Raw genomic sequence first — 21,582 nt, 5'->3', positions numbered from 1 at the left:
CCCCAAAGGAGACGAATTAAAAACCTTGAAGTCCCAAGGTTATATTTGATGCCCTTAAAACCGTATTAACTTGAATAGTTTGCCCGAAAAAAATTCTATTTATACATTGCCTTCTAAGTACGTAATTTTTTAAATTATTTAAAAGATAAATATGAAAACCGTGGTCGACTTTAAATAATAGATTTTACAATAACTCCTTACATTATCATCACACCGTATACGAGAATAATTAATGTGTAAGACGATGAAAAAAGTCCCCGATTCGTTGCAATTAATTAAGAGGAGACTTATAAAAAGCAAGAAGTTTCTGTCTATAATCAATTATTAATTCTCCCGGTGGTTAAAGCAAATGTAAACTGACGTTTTCGTTGATTGATTTTAGTGTTTTTTTTTCCTTCTTCTTCCTTAACGCCCCGATAGAGTGAGTTTGATCTCGTATCGAGGATACAAAAGTTCATAGTACATTGTATTATAACAATAGAAGTTACTTATTGCGTCATAAACATTAAAATAAGTTTAAGAAACCATCGTCGAAATCTAAGTTATTGGTCTTGGTCCAGTTACATCACGGCTTTCGCAATACGTTAAAATCGGATACCGAATCATTTGCTTTTATTCTAATTAAAAACACCGCCGAGTTATTTCATTTTTACAACAAACCTCCTTAAGAACTTACTATAAATAAAAGTTTATAGTGTTTCGTTCCGTCGGATAAACCGAGAGAAACGAAAGGAAATTCGGTTTTTAAATTTATATGACTTTTTCTAGCATCTTACTCGGAGTTAGTGCTTGTGAGAATACAAATTCTTCTTCTCGTATACAAGAAAATATTCCCATCGAATATTCTATTGGTGCTATAGACGAGCATTTTAAGAGAATTTTGATGCAGAAATCCCCCAAGGAGTTTTTATTTTGATATCGACATTCCCCGATTGGATTTTGAAAGTTTGAATCCCAAACAGAACTTTTTCGGGTAGTGTTTATTGATTCTTAAATTCTTTAAGGATATGTTTGCTGTGTTTTAGCTCGTAATCGATAACAGATGTCGATTTATGTCGAGGGAGGGTTTTGGGGGTTTAACCTCTCCCAATCGAGAAGGATTAACGCGACACACGGGTTGCGTTAATTCTCCCGGGTGGAATAGGTGTTACACACGCTGAAAACCTTTGTCAAATGCTCTTAGTCAATGAAAATGCATTCTTTATATCAAAAGGTAGTAATTATCAGGTACGGGCTGGCCATGCATTTTTCGGGTTTTCTTCACTTTAGTAACACCCAAATAGGGGCTAGTTTCCCTTAGTTCTCCCGGGAGGCATCTCCCTCGACATATCGTCCGTGTGTCGGTTTGCCGTACCGAAGAGTTACGCTAAACACTAGTAATTGTTTGTGGATATAAACGCGTTATAACGTTTATATCCGTCGAAACTGCAAAATAAAAAGAATTATTATAGCTTTATAGTATTATTATTGTCTATTAATCCAATAGGGGAGCAAATTTTTAAACGTCGGTACCATAAAAATGTCTTCTTTATTTCACTCGTAAAAAAATTTATTGCATTATAAAATTCTTGATCTTTCAATTGAAGAAATTATACGAAGAATTTCACTGCCCTCACGAAATATTTAACACCACTTTCATAGTTATTTTCAAACAAATCGATTGATTTTATTCCAAGTATTTAACGGAAATTAGGATTTATAAGGTGTGTGGTAATTTAATATGGGAAGTCAGTAAAGTTTCCCCTCGTATAATAATTCTCAGGGAGTAACACTGTATACGGTAAAGCCACACTTGGCGCGATCTGCCGAGGAGAGAGGACTTCCTAAAGTCCTGGACATTATTTAGGTGTTTCAAACGTGAAGAAAACCCGAAGAACTCCACGTGTCGAGGAGCGAATTCACCAGTGTTCAATGGTTTCGTCCACTCGGACACTGATGGACACAGGAAATAATAGTAACAACTTAGTGACGAAAGTATCGAAAAATAGAAGAATTTCTAAAATTATAATTATTGATTTGCTTATTTAAAATTAATAAAGGTGAACCTTATTATTATTATTATTATTATTATTTTCCTATGAACTGTGGGTGAGTTAATGCACTTTTCTTTGTCTTCTTACACAATACATTTGAAGTATAGGCTGTGTAATCTCGCTAATCCGAAACAATTTTATTTGTTTTTCTGCTCGAATGTTTCAACCGAAACATCATCAATAAATATAGATTACAGTAGAGCGTCGATAAGTGGAACCAATTGGGGACTGGGGTCCTTCCAGTTAATGATTTGTTCCAGTTTCCGACTTTGTACGAAAAAATACATTAACCTGTCCGATGTTCAAATTTTTCTCCGTTGCGTGTCGCTTCGTGTTGAATTTTCGTCGATTTTAAGCCTAACGAAAATTTTTATAATAATCATCGAGGCTATCGTATCGTTAAAAATTATTTCTGCATTTTGTACAAACAAAATAAATATATTAAAGAATATAAAAAACATGAAAATTATACTTTAGAAGTAAATTTAGTATCAAAAACATTCGATTCAGCACGACACAGTCCGACTGAAAATCGTTCCACTTACCGACGTTCCACTTATCGACGCTCTACTGTATTTAAAAAATATACGAATTTGTGAAATTAATATGTTTTTAAATAAATTTTTATGTACCAAATATTGTGTATATTGTTTTTAATATATATACACAGTATTTTCCTGCAGTTCTTCAGACTTCCTGCTCTTTATACATAATCTCACTGATCCGAACAACCCACCAGCTCGCGCCTAACCGCTTCCACGTGGAGTTTTCCGGTTTTTTCACGCGTGTAACACACACATAGGGTTTCAGTCTTTTTGGGAGGCACCCCTTTGGTAGATCGCCCGTATACTGCGTAGCCTTATATCAATCCAATCCGGTTTCTCATTACAGTGAGTCCGACCAAATCCGTAATGGGTACGGATGAAGGCCCTCTTTGTGCCCAAAAAATCCGTTCGGATTAGCGAGAGTATCCTCTATTACTGAAATTTTCAGAAAAACTTTTTCGATAATTATAAAATACGACTTTTATATAAATCCTATATAATAAGGATTATAAAATGGAAACATTAGGAAGAAAATACTTCAAATCAAATGATTCTACTTAAAACAGAGATTCCCAAATTTAATTTCATAAAATTCTCGTACACCTTATCAGATCGATTCTCTTGTTCTCATCTCTGTGTCTTCACCATTAGTTTATTTACGAATACATTATCATTAGGTTAAAGCAACAGGTGAAACTATCAATACATAAACACACAGAACATAAATATCCATTTATTTACTATTTCATTATATCAAATGGCTTCAATTTTCTCTCGGAATCGAATCATTTCTTCATAAAAAGTGACTTAATGGTGGTGGAGGAGGAGGAGGAGGAGAACTAACAAAAAAAGAGCTTTCCAGGAGTGTTAGATACGTATCCAGTACTTAAAGGTGGTTAATTTTTTGTAAGATATTCTGCTCCATTTAAGCAGTTTTCTAGTGCAATAATTGTATTGTTTTTCATACATTTATACTAATTAATACTAGTCAAATACAGTAATCAATAGCATAAAGGCGAAATGCGAGTAAACAAATAACTAAATTAGTATGATTTTCCATTGTTAAAGTATAAAAACCGTACCTGTTTTAAAAACGAATTTAATAATTGTTATAATTAAAAAATAAAGTTTTCGACACGATTTAAATTCGCCACCACGTCGTATCTTATCGAGGATTTACGCAGTAGGCAGCCGTTTTAAGGCGAGTAGGTTAACACGCGACTATAGCTCGTATCTAGTTTCACCAATTTGCGATTTAAATAAGTTTCTTATGTTATGCAAGGGGAACGAATAGCTCGAGTCTCCAAAAATCCATTTGGATTGAATGTTTTCTTTTTCTTTCTTTTTTTCTTTTTTTTATTTTGTCAATCTTGTCTCCAGCGAAACTGGATACAGTTACTAAAGATGCTGTCTGGTGTCGAGAAGAGAGAGAGAATTCTAACGAAATTTAACATCATTAGAGATAAATTAATTAAAAATTTCATCCGAAGTTAACGAATTTTCCGTTTTTTAACGTCATTTTAAAAAGTGTTTGTTTATTTTAAAAATTTCTATACTCCAATAGGTAAACAGTCGGATACATAAACGTCGATTTTTCTTTTTAATTGCGTTAAAAATTACGTCTTTAATAAACGGAAATTTCCCTCAATTTAATATTTATTATTATTATTATTTAAAAATTCGTTTAACCTTTTGTCATTTGTAGAAACTAATTAAAGACTCATGAAAGTATTAAAAGTTCTAATAAAATATGCAAATTAATTTTACCGATTTATAGGAGTGGTAACGCGTTACCTCATTCTATTCAATTGGCCCTAAGGTTAGAAATAAAAGTAAATAACCGTTTTTATTTTTAAATAATTTATGTTACCTTAGGTAGCCAAGATGGCGGCTCGTCTCTAATTCCAGCAAGGAAACAGTGAGACACACGTTCTAACCTAACCTATTCTAATAAATTACCATAATTATTAGCAACCAAATTATTAGAATAGGTTAGGTTAGAACGTGCATCCCACTGTTTCCTTGCTGGAATTAGAGACGAGCCGCCATTTTGGCTACCTAAGGTAACATTAACCGTTTTTTAAAAATGGATTTATATACATAATTCACCAGTTTTTGTCCATTCTTTCTAATTGCTTCGATTTCTTAAACTGGAATTTATTTATTCCTGTAAATAAAACTACACCGGAGCCAAACACCTCTTAACAACGGCCACTGACGGGAATATAAAAATCTTGTTTGGAGGTTACCGTCCTCGGTTTACAGATGGCCCGACTATATTAAAACATATATATATAAGTATAAAATCCTTTTTTCCCCCTCCGCTGCATTTTCTGTCTTCATTTGGCACCGTAAATCAAGCGAATTAAGCCGTTTCCGATCAGATACCGTAGTGCCAATTTAGGATCATTAAGAATGCGCCTTCGGAGATCCAATGAATTTACAAGCTAATGACAATGGTTTCTTTAATTATAGTATTAATATGCAATCGCATTATCACTCGCTTATATCTCGCCGAATCGCCGATAAATAATTATACTTCTCGACTCGACAAGATTGTATTGTGCCAAGGCCGAAAAAAGCGGCGGCACTACTAAAAGAAAAAAGAAACCCCCGGTCAGAGGAGGAGAATAAAAACACGTTTATTCATAAATCGATGAAGGATTATACTGGTTAGAGCTAGAATTTAAAAATTTATTTGCTAAAAGAACTTTACAATTTTAATTCTTGCAGTTGCAAAGCGGGAACAGAGAAGATAAGGAATGCGCCGCTTGCACCATAGCCAGTTTGGTTAATCGTCCGGAAGCGGTGGAATCTCTGCTTCAAGCCAATATAGTCAAGATCGCCGGTCCTTTGTTACTCGATCCTAACCAAGTGGTTCGATACACTACGGCAGGAGCGTTGAGGTACGATAAATCTTAAATCACTCCGATCCTATTCGGATTCCTCCTCATTTTTTAACTATTAGCGATTTCTTGGTTCCCTCCATCTCTTTTGCAAATCTTCCAACTTTCGGGATAGAAATTCGCTCCTTCAGGATTCGAATTTATTCCCATTACAACTAACCGATTTAACTAAGTCAAATTTTTTAAAGGGAATATATATATATATTTTCCTCCTTTCCCTGCCGGACGAAGAGCATTTATCGATCCGTCGCACTTGTGGAAGCGAAATATCGAATGACGATAAACATCTTCGCCCAGAAAGAAGTTTTCGTGTTGCCAGATAAATATTTATAAAATTTTTGCTAAAATCCGAAGTTTGCAGACTTTTCTGGCGTTTTTAATTCGAAATTTTCCGCCCAGAAATCGAATTTATTCGTTTCATTTTTAATTCGGATTAACGAACGCCCACCGCTATTACTCCGATTTTTAATAACGGGATAAAGATTTGGCCGGTTTTATATATATATAATATGTATAATAAAAGGTGAAGTATATACGAAAATTGCCAGGAGGAAACCATGTTTTTTTTTGTTAGTTTCGGCGCTCGGGCCATAGAGAGACGGTTTGTACCAGGAACCACAACCTGTCATAAATTACGTGCTCGGTATTGTTATGCTAGATGGATATCTGGCAGTTTATTACGCCATAAACCCTACCCGGGTATCCGCCCACCGGGACGGCATCGATCGGGCGGCGACCAATTTTACGTCAAGAACAATAAGTTATTTTCGAACGCCTTCTTTCCGAAACTCGAACTAATTAACGGATCGAACCCGTTCCGATAAGTCGGAGGGAGGAGGAGGAGGAGGAGGAATCTCGAATCCACGGAAAAGCTTTAGCGGGGGTTTCGCCGCTCGATTTATTTTACACGTATATATGTATATATTTTTTAAATTTAATTTTTTTTTCCTTTTTCGAGGAGTTCGGCGCCCGGGGTGTGTGTGTGACTCCGGCCCGATTTGACTCTTCGCGCGCGTTGGGACGGCGGTGGGCGCAGATGCTCGAATTTTCCGCCTGGCCGGCAAAAACGGACACACCCTACTCCCGATAAGGGTCCGGTAGCGGGCACGAAGAAGCGGGATCTGCATCGACGACTTCATCCTTCTTCTGGACTGTCCGGGTGGCTTCCGGCCGCACTCTTATCTGTGGTCTTCCATTTGATATTCACCTCTCTCGCGCAATAAATTCGAATCCGGCCCGTGGGTAGGGCGAGGCACGGGCTCTTCCCTGGCCGGTCCTGCTTATTTTTCTTTCTTTTTTTTTTTGAAAGCGGTCGCTTGTCCGGCGCCTCTACCCGGAAGGGGAAAGGTGTCGGAGATTCTACCAACCGATAATTACTCCCACGAGATGGAAGATCCCTCACTCCGCGCGATGTTTTCGGATGGAAGGAAGAGTGGGCCGTTCTTTAAAATTTCTTTTGTCTCCACGATTTATGCCCCCCGACCGGGAAAAAAAAATTTACGGACCCTTTTCGTTTCCACGTTGACGAATCGAGTGTAAACTTTGAGGGCCCACCGGATACGGCGATCCCACGTGGCACGCTTGACGTGTTGGTCCTTCCGGGGACCTTACGGAATGTCGCGCTCTTTGTTTTTTGTTGTTTTCGTTTTATTTATTTGGAAATTTTGTTTTGTTTCGAACAGAAATCTGAGCGTGGGAGGACACGACGTTTGCCGCGAGATGATACGCCAGGACGTGATGACGCCGACGGTGGCTCTTCTCCGACAGGTTGGTCATTAGCAGTTCGAGAGGGCGATTTTGTGCCCCCGCCCTCGCCCGCATCATCCACTCGACCGGCAGCTGCGTCGGCGCGAGATGTCATTTTTCTTGTCGCCGGGATTGCCTGGCGAGCGTAAGTTATTTTGATGACGACTGCGCCCGTCCCGGCGGGTTTAACCTCCTTCAACCGAGAAAATTCCAACGCCGTCTGCCGGCGAGGTGCATTTTTGATATTTCGGCTTCCCCCCCGGCCGTCGGATCTTACATTGTAACGATGAAAAATAACGAGAAAACTATGGCCTGGGAGACCGAAGTTTAATGAGCTGGCGGTCCTGCGAGAGGACGGTCTCGGCGTCCGATGCGTGACGGCGGTCGGGTAGGGCATTAGTTTGCACGAATTAGTCTCCGTGCCTGCATCGGGAGCAGAGAGATGAGAGGGGAGGCGGAGGGATTGCAGAGACGGCAAATGCAAAATGAGCTCTGGGTCGCCTGAGAATTGGCGGGCAAGGATTAGGTTGGAGCCGAGACGGTCCTGACTCTCCAATGCAAATGAAAAGTACTACCAAGGGAGGGGAAGGCATGAAAGATTTATACATATGCTGCGCTCTCCTGTCCTCTCCGTGTTTTATATACTGTGATTGACGGCGCTTCTTACTTTAAAGGTATTAAAGGCTTTTTTCCCCAGATGCCCCTCACTTCCATGTGGCTGGATTTAAGTGTACAACTCATTCCAGCCACTGGGTCCGGGAAATGGGAAAAGTGACGACATCGAAAGTTAATGCCGTTCCAATCCAAATAGGAAAAGTTGACGACTGGATTTAGTCGGCGCTGGAAATTATCCAATCCTCACTTCTAACCAATGGAAGTTGGCAGACGTCTCCCTGCCTATTATTCGCTCGCTCTCTCCGCAAACTTTCTTCTTCTCGTCATTTTCCTAACCTGTTACCAAAAAATAAATAAAGAAAAAATAAACAGATGTAAGTTAAAAACCTGTCGTAATCGTACACCCTCCTTTTTTTTTCTTTCTATTAATTCGGTTTTCGGCTCCTTCGGCGACGTTGCTAATAAATAATTCCGGGTGATTACGGATGTAAAAATCGATTAGTCCGAGATAGGCGTGTTGCTCGGTAACTGTTTCCAATTAAACATCGTTGTACCATGGCGGAAACCTTATTTCTTTTCAGTACTATCGCCAGTGGTTACCCGCCAAATCGACGGAATCGAAAATTGATTCGGAAAAGGAAACTTTCTGCGAGGCCGTCAATTTACTATGGAACCTGTGGTAAGTTACTTCAAATATTAATACGTTTCGTTATAATTTTAATGGTTTCGAGAAAAGAAATCTTTTTTTTTTTTTTTTTTTTTTTTTTTAACGATCGTTAAGATTGATGATACTTAATCACGTCGGGAGTAAGTCGACTAAATACGTCGCCTTGTTTAAAAAAAATAATAATAATAAAAAGCGCCTCCTATTTAAATTACACGAAAACAGCCGGCAACACTGTCACTTTTTTAACCGAGTGTCGTGAGATTTGCTGCCAGTTTTATATATTTAATCTTCAGAATATTATATTACGTAATTGGAAGAAAAATTACTGCACGTTTAGAAAAATAATAATGCTTGTAGAAAGATTAAGAACAATTGAAATAATTTTTAAAAAATTAAGCCCTACCAGTTTTTTTTTTTGTAAGCTCGTCTCTTATTGGCTGCCATATTTTTCGTATGGAATAAATTTCTTCTCTCATATGTTTATTGTTAATTTTAAAAATATATATATAATAATAATTGTTTTCAAGCTTTTAGTGAAGCTTCCCTTCCTGTAATTAAAAAAAAAACTATTATAATCTTCCTTAAAATTTAATTTCTAAAATTCTTATTGCAATATAAATTTATTTTAAAAATTATCTTGGGAAAAACTTATTGGGGTTTTTTTGGCTGTTTTCTCCCGGTGCATGCCGAGTTTTTGTTTTAACTGTACCTGCTGCGGGTTCGACCGGGCTTGCCACGGAGGGATTGGACGGCGCGGCACAAGGCTTGATCGACCGTCCGGGGTTATTTTGACCGTCCGGATTGGATTTCGGGTTCCGCCGACGGCGGGTCGACACCTTACCGTCCCGGCGACTTGGTCGAGAGTTTACGGGTTAGAAAATGCGTTATTGTTAGGAAGTATTTATTTTATTTTAGAAACCGAGTGTTTTTATTTCACGAAATGTAAGTAAAATATTTTAATATTTAGATTTAAACCGTTAAAGACTGCTGCCCGGATTCATTGAATAAAGTTATTTAGTCGAGCAAATCTTCTACGTAAATATATGTTGTCGATAAAGCATAGTATAAAGAAAATATGCATTAAATAATAATAATAATAATTTATTTTAAGGTCAAAAAGTTTAAGATTTTTTTGAATATTTTTCAGTGAAAGTAGCGAAATTGCAGTCGATATTTTTACTAAAGAGCAACTGTTACCCATTCTCGTTTACTGTTTGGATGTCAAAAACTTTGACGTTAAAGTTTGCGTGACTGTCGGTGAGCGATTCGAAAATCATTGCACGTATCGCTAATGTCGTGCTTGCGGATAGTGTTCCTAATTACTTGTTTTTTTTTCTTTTTGTATTTTAAGCCCAGTGCCTAAATACGATTTCTGAAGATAACAGTGAAGTGATCGAAGCTCTTCGCAAGCCCGAAATTCTGGAAACTATACATTCTTTAGTCAGTGTTCCTCAGAATGACTCTCCTTGGTTGTTGCTCAGAGCACTAGCTACTAGTAAGCTAATTTTAGTAATTTAGTTCTGTCTTGAACTAAATTTTATATTTACATGTTAATGTAGCTAACTAATATCATTTGAATTCTGAAAGGTTTGATGCTGAATATTTATTCTGATACGTTTGTAAATTGTCCTCCGGTGGCTACCACTTCCATTATAAAAACAATCACCGAAGTTCTGAGTGCAGAAGTGGGTCTTGTACTTAAATCATTGGCAGAGATGATAGTTAGCTATAAGGTATGTATCGGTTGCATGAAGAAGTTTCAATTTGTGAATTATTAAATGCTAATTTTCTGATTTTAAGTCTACTCTTTCAGGAAGGAAAGAAAACGAATCATAAAACGGCCGAGGAAATTGAAAAAAATGTAAAATTTAAATATTTCAATTATATTATGATCGCAAATTAAGGTAATAAAAATTTATTTATGACGACGACAATTTCGTTGTTTCAGGATGCCGTACTAGAGACGATGTTATCTCGGTCGTCTGACATGTTGAATGCTCTACATATTATTTTAGAACTATTAACAAACTTGTGTGCTTGTGAAGGTGAGTTTTGATTGTAAACCTGACATAAATTCATACAAATGGTATGTTGATTCTTCCGTATCTTTGCTGATAAATTTTACTCGTAATTGTGAAATTGTCGACAGTTATTAGAGATAGTGTAATGTTTGAAATACGAGGCAAATAACGTTTCGAATATAAAGAATACGAAAATTTGTTTTAGACGGAGCCGATAAATGGGATAATCTGAGCAGTAGCGATACGAGCGACGACGTCGCCGACGTTTCAATGGATGGCGAAGAAACCGACGAATTTCATAAAGTAATTGAGGCAATATAACAAGAAGAGAGATTCTTTTTGATACAGCATAAAGTTAAAAGTATAAAGTTATCAAGATAAGAAACTTTTTTCTTTGTTTTTTTAAATAGTTCTTGAATATTCCTTGCGAACTACATGAGGCAATTGTCAGCCAGTCACTGTTACAAAAAATTTTTTCTTTTGCTGCTGGACCGGCCGAAGAAATTTCCACAGTTTTACAAAGTTTTAAACAAAGTAGAGATTTTTTGAAAAGGTAAAATGTTAAGCTTTATAACTTAGGGGCTGTCTATTAATTACACGTACAGTTTAAGGGGAAAGGGGGTCACAAAAAGTACATCATTGTATGCAGTGGGGAAGGAGAGGGTTGAATCGTAGTTTAAATGGACTTTCTTAGTGGTATTAGCAGTAGCATACAAAGTTTTTCATACAAGCCTATTTACTAGTCATGTGAATAAACTGTCAGTTAGGAAATATTTGCAGAACCTTTTAAAGTCATTTCTTCAATGTTGGGGATCTGTATATGTAATTAAACATACATCATTGTATGCAACAGGGAGGGAGAGAGTGGAAAGTGGCAAAAATTGTACATATAATTAATGGATGGCATCTTATGGACTGTCCGAATCTTCGTAGAAATCAAATTCTTTTTATAAACCGTTTACAGTGATATTTATATTCTGGACATAAAAAATATTATACATAATAATTAATTAATTCAGTTTGTTGTATGAATATAAATGTAATTAATGATAATTTATTAAAAATATTGAAACTAAAATTTAATTGAACTTAATTAAAAGTAGACGATTTGAATTCATAAAAAAAGTAAAGTTTAGGAAATTTTGTGTTTTCACGAATCCTTAATATCAAAAGAAAGAGAACGTAAGTTATAAACTTAAAGTATTTTGTGTGTAGTACTTTATATATTAAAAGGTTTAATCGTGCATAAAAATTTATCACTTTCCTGTCAATAATGTTTTTAAAATTAAGGATGACTTAATATTTTTTAATTATAATAAATTTTCTCTTACAGGATTCAAGGAATTCAATATAGAGCTCTGTTATGCATAAGTAATATTGTACAGTGTCTAGATATGGAAGATATGGGAGGAGTGGATGCTGTCTGTCAGATTTGGATGAATTTGGCAAGACTAGCTTTCAAGGATACAGGTCGCCTTGCAATTTCAAATACCGCAGATTTAATGATCGTAATCATCTGGCGAAATTTGCACCCTTTTAACGGGTTTAATATATCTGTACAATTATTATCTTACGCTCATAAGTAATGACTGTATGTCGTTTCTCTACATAAACAAATAAATTTAGACACTTAGGGTTATTAATTTTTTTATTATGAAGAATTTCAAGACTAATATGCTTTGAAAGAAGTTTAAAATTTTAACGCAATTGAATATCGTAACCGAAGTAGTTGAAAAATTACATTTAATAAAAATCACAAGCTTGTAAATATCTGAATTTATTCATTTATAATCAGTAATTACCAATACAATACTCCTTGATTTTGCAGATAAAAATTTCTTTCCTGTAGGAAAAATTTAAAACTTTTTTTATTTATGAACATTGAACACGCTAAAAGATTTTAACAATGAGTCAATGAATATAAATCACTTGAGGTACAGTGCATTATATTATTATTTTATTCATACTTATACATTATTATAACATTTGAGGTACATTTGAATACATCTTATAGTAACTTCAAACTTAAAATGTACACGTTTTTAAAAAAACAATTCAATTTAATGGACTTTTGTCAATAGCGGACACTCCTATGATTAAACGGGGGGTTTATTATACTTTAAAACAATGTAAATTATCGAAATTTCTAATAATGACAAATTTCGCATATAATGATTATGGTTATTAAATTTTCTATATTTAAATTATTAAAAGATTGAAATTGTTTTTATTATTTTAAAAATTCCATTTATTCTAATTTTCTTTTTGATAGTTAAATTTAAAAATAAAATATTTTTCTACCAGAAAGAAAATATTCATTAAAGTTCTGAAAAATTCAGTTCTTTTACTTTTTCAGATGTAAATAATACTCAGATGTTAGAGGCAAGCAGTAGTGCCGTACGCGCAATATTACAAAGACTCCTGGAAAGCAAAGCAAACTCTCGGATGCAGCAAGTAACTTTGGACGACGTTCACGTTTTGATTAACATCGGACGTCAGACTTCCGACACGAGAATTAGGATTAACGTCATTCGAATACTTGCAAATTTAAGCAATCTTTTAAATAAATCTTGCGACGATTATTCAGAAATTATAAAGGTAAGAATTACGAATAATTATTTTACGCAAAATACACTCGAAAAACTTTTAACAACTTTTAATTTTAATTAATTATCGGTAATTAAATTATGATCAAAAAATGGGCATGCTTTCATCTTGTAAAACAAATACATTTATATAAAGTTAAAATCTTTTTCATTTGTAATTTCAAGATTTTTAGTTATAAGTATATAAAAAGGAATGTAATATTATTAAAATATATAAACAGATATTACTTTTGTAACACAAATGAATTCAAGCAAAATAGGAACATTTTCTATTATTCAGATACACATTACATGAAAGTAAAATATCGAATATTAATAATACATGATTTATTTACTTCTTACTTAACTCCATTCTCTGCGAACACTAATTTTTAACTGGTCATTGCATCAACCTAGTTTGTTTGCCACGGCACAACACTCCAAGTTGCTGCAAAATAATTTGATTGCTAATAATTATGCAATTTCTTAGAATGGGTTAGGTTAGGTTAGAACGTGCGTCCTCACTGTTCCCTGTCTTCCGATTGCCGGAATCGGAGACGAGCCGCCACCTTTGATATCTACGGTAACATTAACCTCGTTTTTTATAATTAAGTAGACTATGTTTGAATAAATGTTGTTCATCTAATTGATTGCCTTTTAATTTTATTTGAACCATTAATATACTTGAATAATTCTAAACTAGTTTGGCGTAAAATCCAGTTTTGTCGGTAACACATATAAAGAACCTCAAGAAAAAATTAAAAGTTGGGGTGGCACTATTAAGGTAGAAAAAGGTTAAAAAGAATCCTCTTAATGCAGTGTTTTTCATGTCCATCATGGATTTGAACAAATCCACATGTGAGCTAGTGGTGAGAGATGGAGCCTGACATATATGGGTTCAAACTACATAGTAAAATTTGACAATCTGACAGTCTGAAAACCTAAATCCAGAGCGGCAAGTCCATAGTTTAAAATCTCTAAATGATAAATATACATGTCTGTCTGTTACTTACTTTTATGAACTTATTTATTGATATGAATTTGTTTTATTGTCAAATGTTCTTATGTTTAAACCTCTGCACCGTAGCAATATATTTTTTTTCGTTATTAAATGAAAATTTCTGAAAATTTAAGCAAATTTATACATAATAATTGATTGAGTTTGAAATTCCAATTTCTGATTAAGTATTAACAATCAAATATTTTGTTTTTATTGAGTAATCACGATTGTGTTTAAGTAACAAAATATTGATTTAAGTAGCTAGATATTTAAACTAGTCATTCAAATCAAAAGAAGTATTTTATATACTTTGATATAATTTATAAATAAAGTAAATCTTCCAAATTCTTATGACAGTTTCTGTGTATTCTTCTACACTAATTTAATTTACATAATTTTTGTCTCTTGATTACATTTGTTATTAATGTTATTTAGATCAAACTCTTCTGGATGTAGGTTGCATGCATACTTTCTTTGTGAGACTTTGTAGCTTCCAGTGAGCCACATGCATTTTTTCTTAGAGTAGATTTTAAGCCTGCTGTACACCAACATATTTCTGTAACTGTCAGTACATTAGATACTAAAATAATATACAGGACTATTAATGATATATAGACTAGTAATATATACAGTGATACCTTGGTTTTTGTCAATAATCCATCCGAAAACAATTGGCGAAATCCAAAACCGAGTCAGTTATTTTCATATGAATCAATGTAAATCCAATTAATTTGTTCTAGATACTCCAAAATACATACCAAAAACACATTTTATAGGAAATAAATAGTGTTTAATACTAAAAGCAATAAGAAATTAATATAAAATGAATATAAAAGACTAAGGTAAAGAATAAACGAACATTTAACATGGCATTCTAAGGGCTGCTGGCTCTGAAAACTTTCTTTGGTCTTGGTCCCACGATGGAGCTAAAGCAATGGAATTATTTGGCTAGATGTGTGGGGTAATGCTCGTGCAACAAGAAACAATGCCACACCGAGCAGGAAATCACACGGTTCGGTTGCCCTTTGCTTTTGTAAAATTAGCAGTGAGGTCACGTGGGCCTGCCGATGAAATCCAAGGCAACCGACAAAAACCAAGACAAATTTTTCACAGAAGAAATTGACGAAAATCAAAACCGAAGTCAACAAAAACCGAGGTATTACTATACTTTATTCCCATCTTTTTACTGGTCAAATTTAGTTTGAATGTTCTTCATCACAAATATCGACTTAAGTAGGGTCTTACTTATAAAATTTTATGAAATTATAAGATATAACTATTATAATTTTTTAAATTTTCTAATTATAAGAATCAATATAAAACTTTTAAGATAATACAATAAGTCTTATCATCTATTAAAAGATTTTATGCAGTATTTATTAAAAGTGATAATTATAATTTGAATTTTATGAAAGTTATTACTGAAGATTCTCTGAAAGGTGAGAATTTGTAAAAGAAATGAATTTTTTTACAGCAGAAAAGTTTTGGTTTACTACTTAAATTAGTTATTAAATAATGCTTCTAGCTCGCAACATAATTTGAGATTAAATTGATTAGCCCAATTAAGTGCAGCTATAATAAATCGGAGGGCTTATCACATTAGGGAATCAAAGTAAACTAAATTTTAACAAACTCAAATTACTACCGAATTGCAGTCTTTTGAGGAAAATTTTACACGCATAATAGAAATTTATGTAAAAAATAAAATTTGCCTTCCTTACAGTTGTAATTAAAGAATTCACTTTTTTCCTCTCTCTCTTTTCTTGAGAAATGAACCAAAGAAAGTCAGTGCAAACCAATAAAAGAGGAGAACAATGATGACCCTCCCCTCTGTATTGGCAAGCTGTGTCTAAGAATGCTAATCTAAACATCAACATTACATATTTTTGATTTATTGTTTTGTTTTTATAAATATAGTATTTGATAGCAATTAAAATATTCTATTCTATACTTCTAAAATTCAAAATGTTAATTTCATTTTAACATGTAAATTTTAAAGTAATTTACAGTCTAGTCTAATTTTAAAGTCTAGGCAAAAGATCAAGTTCGATTAGGTTTCTTTTCTTCTTTTATAGACGATCGGTCTGTATTTGCTAGAAGTGAGTAGCAAAGATGCAGAACTTCACGTTTCTGCAGAGGCGCTGGATGCTCTCTTCGACGTATTTGCCGAAGACGATGTCGATCCCATAGCGCAACAGATCCAGCTATTAGAGAGGCTAAAACATCTTCTTTCGGCATTAAAAGGAAAAGTAAGTACTTCCTTTTCTTATTTAAATGTAACTTGAAAATGATGCTCGACATCAAGTTGCATAATAATTTACTCGATAATTTCTTACTTTTAGTTGTAAATCTTCATTACATGTTTGAAATTAAATCTTATTTTATGAATGTACAAAAAAATAAAAGTGCTCTTAATATGCTCAGTAGGATTAACATTTTCAAATTCTAAATAATATATTCTGATGCTGACTTAAGCAATAAGAGCCAAAATGACTTTTATTTCAAGATAAATTAATACAGTGGAACCTCGCATAACAAATTGTAAGAAAATGACTCGCTTAACGAGCAACATTTCGCATAACAAGTGACGAGGAGAGGAGAAGTTCCAGATTGTGTGCGTGCTCTCATCAGTTTGTCTTTAGCACTTGTTCTGCTAGCACTTTAGGTGCTCGTGATCACGCATTTTTCCAAACACTTGTGTTCACGCATATTACGTATAAACGTCAATAACCATAGCCCATTATATAATAAACATGCCAAATTCTTGGGCTACGTAAAGGCTATAATTAAATATTAGAAATTAATGAATTTGACTAGAGATAGGCAGTTACGCTGCCATCTTGTGTTAAATTTAATGACCAATTAAATTCCTAATTAAATTTTAGAAATGTCTAAATTAAAAATTAATACGAGATGGCAGTGTAACTGCCTATCTCTAGTCAAATTCATTAATTTCTAATATTTAATTATAGCCTTTACATAGCCCAAGAATTTGCCACATTGTTTGGTGTGTTTATCAGACATAGTATCTCTGATATTATTGATCGTATTGTTTTTTCTTTTCTGCAAATCGAATTCGCATCGCAGGTTAGTTTATTCTGCGCTATAAGAAAAGACGACGACAATTCATGCTCCTTAACAATGTATATTGTATACTTTTCTTTAAATAAACGTTATACATAAAATATTTGAGTTGTTTTTTTTTCTGGCATGGAATGCATTATCGTATTTTACATTAATTTATATGGGAAAAATTGTTCCGCTCAATGAGCATTTCACATTACGAGTAAGATTCTGGAACGAATTATGCTTGTTAAGCGAGGTTCCACCGTATTAAAAAGTTAAAGAATAGAGAAAAGCCGAGAGATAAATATCAGAAAATTCAAATAAGATTTTCCTAAAATCGAAATGACTAGTTATAGTTCTATCGTATCATTTATTCTATTAAATATATAATCGGGCATCCTCGGAAAAGTAGCCGATAATCCGGAATTGTCCAAGAATAATCGAGCATGCCAGTATCCCGTACGCACGTAGCTTTTGCGAAACTTAAGTATACAATACATGCCTGGAAAATAAATATTATATGCATAGAAATCATTGTAAGCATGTTTATTAACACTTACATATCTTCAGTCAATCTTAACACAGTAGTCATGCAACGTATCATCAGAATGTGTGTAGACAAATGGAAAACATACAGTAGCGCATAGTGTCTGCAATATTCGGATAGCATATAACTTATAGAAGTTTTTGAAAATATACAAAATTACCTATAAGCTGGCACTACTACACTCCCATAAGTGACAAATTAATGAAATTCTACTATACATTCCTCTTTCTTTGGTCTCAACAATAGAATTTAAGTGAAAACAAATGTCTATCGGCTCATTGATGACTTTGTAGAGCTCGTCCCCGAAATTTAGAAGTGTTTATTTTTCAAAACTGTCAGGTTTGATAATTTTCGATTCTGCTACGGTATAAAATAAGACCACCCTAAACCTCTATCCCCTCCTTTGACATATAATATCCAAACTGTAATGGCATCAATGCCTCGTGTAGAAGCATTCCTGCCAAATTTCAAAATGTTTGGTCCAGTGTTAATAAGCAGTAAAGTAAAAATGGCAATTCCGGAGTCGGCATAAACGGTACCATATATTACCGAGACTTTATTTTGTTTGAGATACGGGTGTATATAGATTGCTTGAAACAAGTATTAAAAACACTAGCACAATTGAATTAAAAACAGAAAATCGATGATATTTAGCTTTTCTTCCAATAACAAAGATGTTAGTTAGTTCTCTACTTATGTCTAATTTAAATATTTTATTTGCGATTTCACTTAATAAAAACAAAATTTCTAAGATATCAAAAAAATTTACCAATAAAGTTTGATTTAAATGAACGAACTTGTTATTTCAGATGAACGTAAAGAAGAAAAATTTGGGCGAACATTACCCCATAGTTATGACGGCAAAAACGAATCTTATACGTTTCATTAAGTATAAGACGAATTATTACGACAGTCGATGAATTGATTATCTGTATATTTTACATAAAAATAAATTTATTGTTGAATTTGCACGCGTCTGTCTTGATCTGTACGAAAATATTTTGAATGTAGAATTTCATATTATTAGTATATTTCTTCAGTACTAATACAAATGCTCTTTTCTATTATAATATCGCCGAAATCGAGACACGTTTTATGTTCAACGTTAAAGGAGTCCTGCCAATATAGTAGCCGTGGAAGAGGAAACCGAGTCACGGCCGTCATTACTCGTACGTGGGTATCTGTCATCCTATTATATTGAGTGTCCCTAGGAGTTATGTTGATGATTGTTCATTCTTTTACAGGAAACTATGGCACCGAGTAAGGGGGAACGAAATTTATTTTGATGTCGATAACCTTCGGTCGGCACGAAGTTGCCAGAGAAAGTTTAACGCGCCGTAGCCAGACTTCCTACGACGGTATATGGCAGTCTGGACGTAGCGTTTTAAACTTTTTGACGACTTTACGTCGACCGAGGATCGACGACTCTAATTCTTTCCTCCTTACTTGTATTTTACCTGCAAAAGAATAAACAAACATCAACATCATAACTCCTATGGGGCTAGGTTTGAGACATCCCATATTCATTGTTAATAAGTGTTGAATTTAAATCTCTAAATTTTATTACATATAACTTAACTTTTTATATGATAACTTTGAACCCGATTCTGTATATACTGTATTTACTTTAATCAGTTAATGTCTTCAAAAAGAATATGGAAATGGCATTGGAGCACAAATAAATGTGCTCCAGCACTATAATCTGGAGTATAATGTATTGTAATTCATTTATTGTAGTGCTTCAATCCAAATAATAATTATCGATAGATAGTTCGATGGATAAATTTATGCCACATTTTGCATACTTTCCATTTTAAATTGACAGTGATCTTTGTATCAAAGAAATACTGTACATAAATAATTTCTGAAGTTTTTTTATACTCTGGGCTATTCAAACAATTTGAAATTGTACAAGACATTTGCTTTCTAAGAACGCGTTTCCATTTAACCGTGGGGCAACTTCGACAAAGTTACGGATTTCTTTGTTTTAACGGAACGTATGGAGAAATACGAGATATACAAGGCTTCTGTCGAGAAATGTGGCATCGACCGCAAGGACACGGTCGTTCTCGAGGGCCCGAAAATTCTACATTCGTCGACACTAACCGACAATGTTCCCTCTGGCACAAATTCTACGACGTCGTATGCATCCACCAATAGACGGCCGCCACGCCTATTAGATGGCGTGTGCAATTCGAAATGAAGAATTTCATTGTAGAATCATTGTAATACGTCTAAAGATGCCTACTGGAAGGTAGTTGAAAACATTCGTGCACCGGTTTATTTGCTGGAGTTTGGGTAACACTGTGAGTATCTTTTTGTTCATCTTTATTATTATTTGTCAATATGTTAATATCTTCCATCAAGTACAAAGAAATGTATTTTATTAAAAAGTTACCAAGAGACTAAGAGAAAAGTGCTGATTATATGTTTTACCATAATTTATTTTTTGATTTCTGATCATTTTTCAGCATCTTGTATGAATGTATCTATGTACAATACACACACACACACACACACACACACACACACAGAAAGGTAGGCTGAAAAGTGTTTTTCCGCCTCTGTCATATTTTTGTTTTGAGTAGTGAGAACTAGATAAAACCAGCTCTGCATCTCCCCTCCACTATACATAACCTATAGGACTTTGCCTCAGTACCAGTCAAAATGGAATGGGGGTGCACAGTTCAGACAATATGCCATTATTGAATTTTTGACTGCTGAAAACATTCTTTCCACTTATATTCATTATCATTTATATATAATTAGAGCTAGGACATCTAGTCACTAACAATCATGTAGTTTTTTTTTTAACTACATGATTTTTAATGAGATGTTCTAGTTCTAATCACAATAAATGTACCAATATGAGCACACAGACAATGGGTAGGACAGTTTAAGCACAAAAAGGGGTGGAGGGTGGGGGGAGAAGCAAGTCTGAGTGACATACCAAAAGCAGGCCAGTGAATGCAATAGATTAGTCTCACATTCCTGCCTATGGCCCACGGCCCAGATCTTGCTCCTAGCGATCTCCACTTGTTTCCTAAATTGAAAGAAGACCTTGGGTCAAAACTTTGGCTCCGACGAGGAAGTCGAGACTGCAGTAAGTCACCAGTTTTTAATGAAAAACCTCTCTAACTTTGCAATTTTCTCTAATAATATATATTATGAAGTAATTGGTCTATCCACTTTTTTATCAGATCCTCTTCCATCTACTTTATCTGCATCAGATAATGAAGCACTGATAGAAAACAGTAATAAATGTTCTGTTTTATAAGCTTTTAAGTAGCAGAATTAAAAAAATATATATTTTTGTTTTAAGTAATTAAAGGTATTTTAAACATGACAAAAAAAACCTGTAGGAATAGATTTTGTTTGTAAATTGAGAATAGTTTGTAATAAGCACTTGGAAAACACTATAGCTGTTAGAATATCACGTAAATTTGATTATTGGGCTGTAATTTGAAAAAATCGAGACCAGATATCGAAACTTTATGGGTGGGAGGCCCAATCGACTATATACGAATCAAACCGAAAGTCGCGTTACGTCAATTCAGAATTTTCTGATTAACAATAGAGTTGTGCCGATTGTCTAATGAAAAGTATGTTATACATACACGAGCAAGACACTACTAATTTGAGGTGGAGAGCATATATTTTAAATTAAATAAATTAAAAATATGATTAAAAATTGCAGCCCGGCATTGTGACGATGTCACAACATGTAATTGCTCGTTTACGTATTATTTACTTTTGAATGAAAACAAAATTAACTATGTACACAAAGAATAATAATTACTTATTATGAAATACATTTATTCCCTAGTTTTCTTTAAAGCATGTAACGTATG

The 21,582-nt window shown here is 34.2% G+C and overlaps 1 protein-coding gene across 1 annotated transcript in view; it reads left to right on the top strand.

Annotated features, from left to right (window-relative positions):
- LOC136971614 (zinc finger protein 423-like) overlaps positions 1-18,696 on the top strand; it is a 93,069-nt gene extending 74,373 nt beyond the window's left edge. The window contains exons 8-21 of the mRNA XM_067266091.1: positions 5,312-5,484; positions 7,167-7,251; positions 8,427-8,524; positions 9,660-9,769; positions 9,864-10,007; positions 10,100-10,245; positions 10,326-10,373; positions 10,461-10,557; positions 10,739-10,845; positions 10,944-11,086; positions 11,867-12,003; positions 12,890-13,131; positions 16,194-16,367; positions 18,541-18,696. Of these exons, the coding sequence (XP_067122192.1) occupies positions 5,312-5,484; positions 7,167-7,251; positions 8,427-8,524; positions 9,660-9,769; positions 9,864-10,007; positions 10,100-10,245; positions 10,326-10,373; positions 10,461-10,557; positions 10,739-10,845; positions 10,944-11,086; positions 11,867-12,003; positions 12,890-13,131; positions 16,194-16,367; positions 18,541-18,651 (1,815 nt within the window). The 3' untranslated portion in view covers positions 18,652-18,696. The remainder of the gene's footprint in view (positions 1-5,311; positions 5,485-7,166; positions 7,252-8,426; positions 8,525-9,659; positions 9,770-9,863; positions 10,008-10,099; positions 10,246-10,325; positions 10,374-10,460; positions 10,558-10,738; positions 10,846-10,943; positions 11,087-11,866; positions 12,004-12,889; positions 13,132-16,193; positions 16,368-18,540) is intronic.
- Positions 18,697-21,582: the final 2,886 nt, after the last annotated feature.

This window comes from Centruroides vittatus, unplaced genomic scaffold (genome assembly GCF_030686945.1).
Source record: "Centruroides vittatus isolate TY-2023 unplaced genomic scaffold, ASM3068694v2 contig_2634, whole genome shotgun sequence".
NCBI lineage: Eukaryota > Metazoa > Arthropoda > Arachnida > Scorpiones > Buthidae > Centruroides > Centruroides vittatus.
The sequence above is the reverse complement of the archived record's forward strand: the minus strand, read 5'-3'. Positions and strand labels throughout refer to the sequence as shown.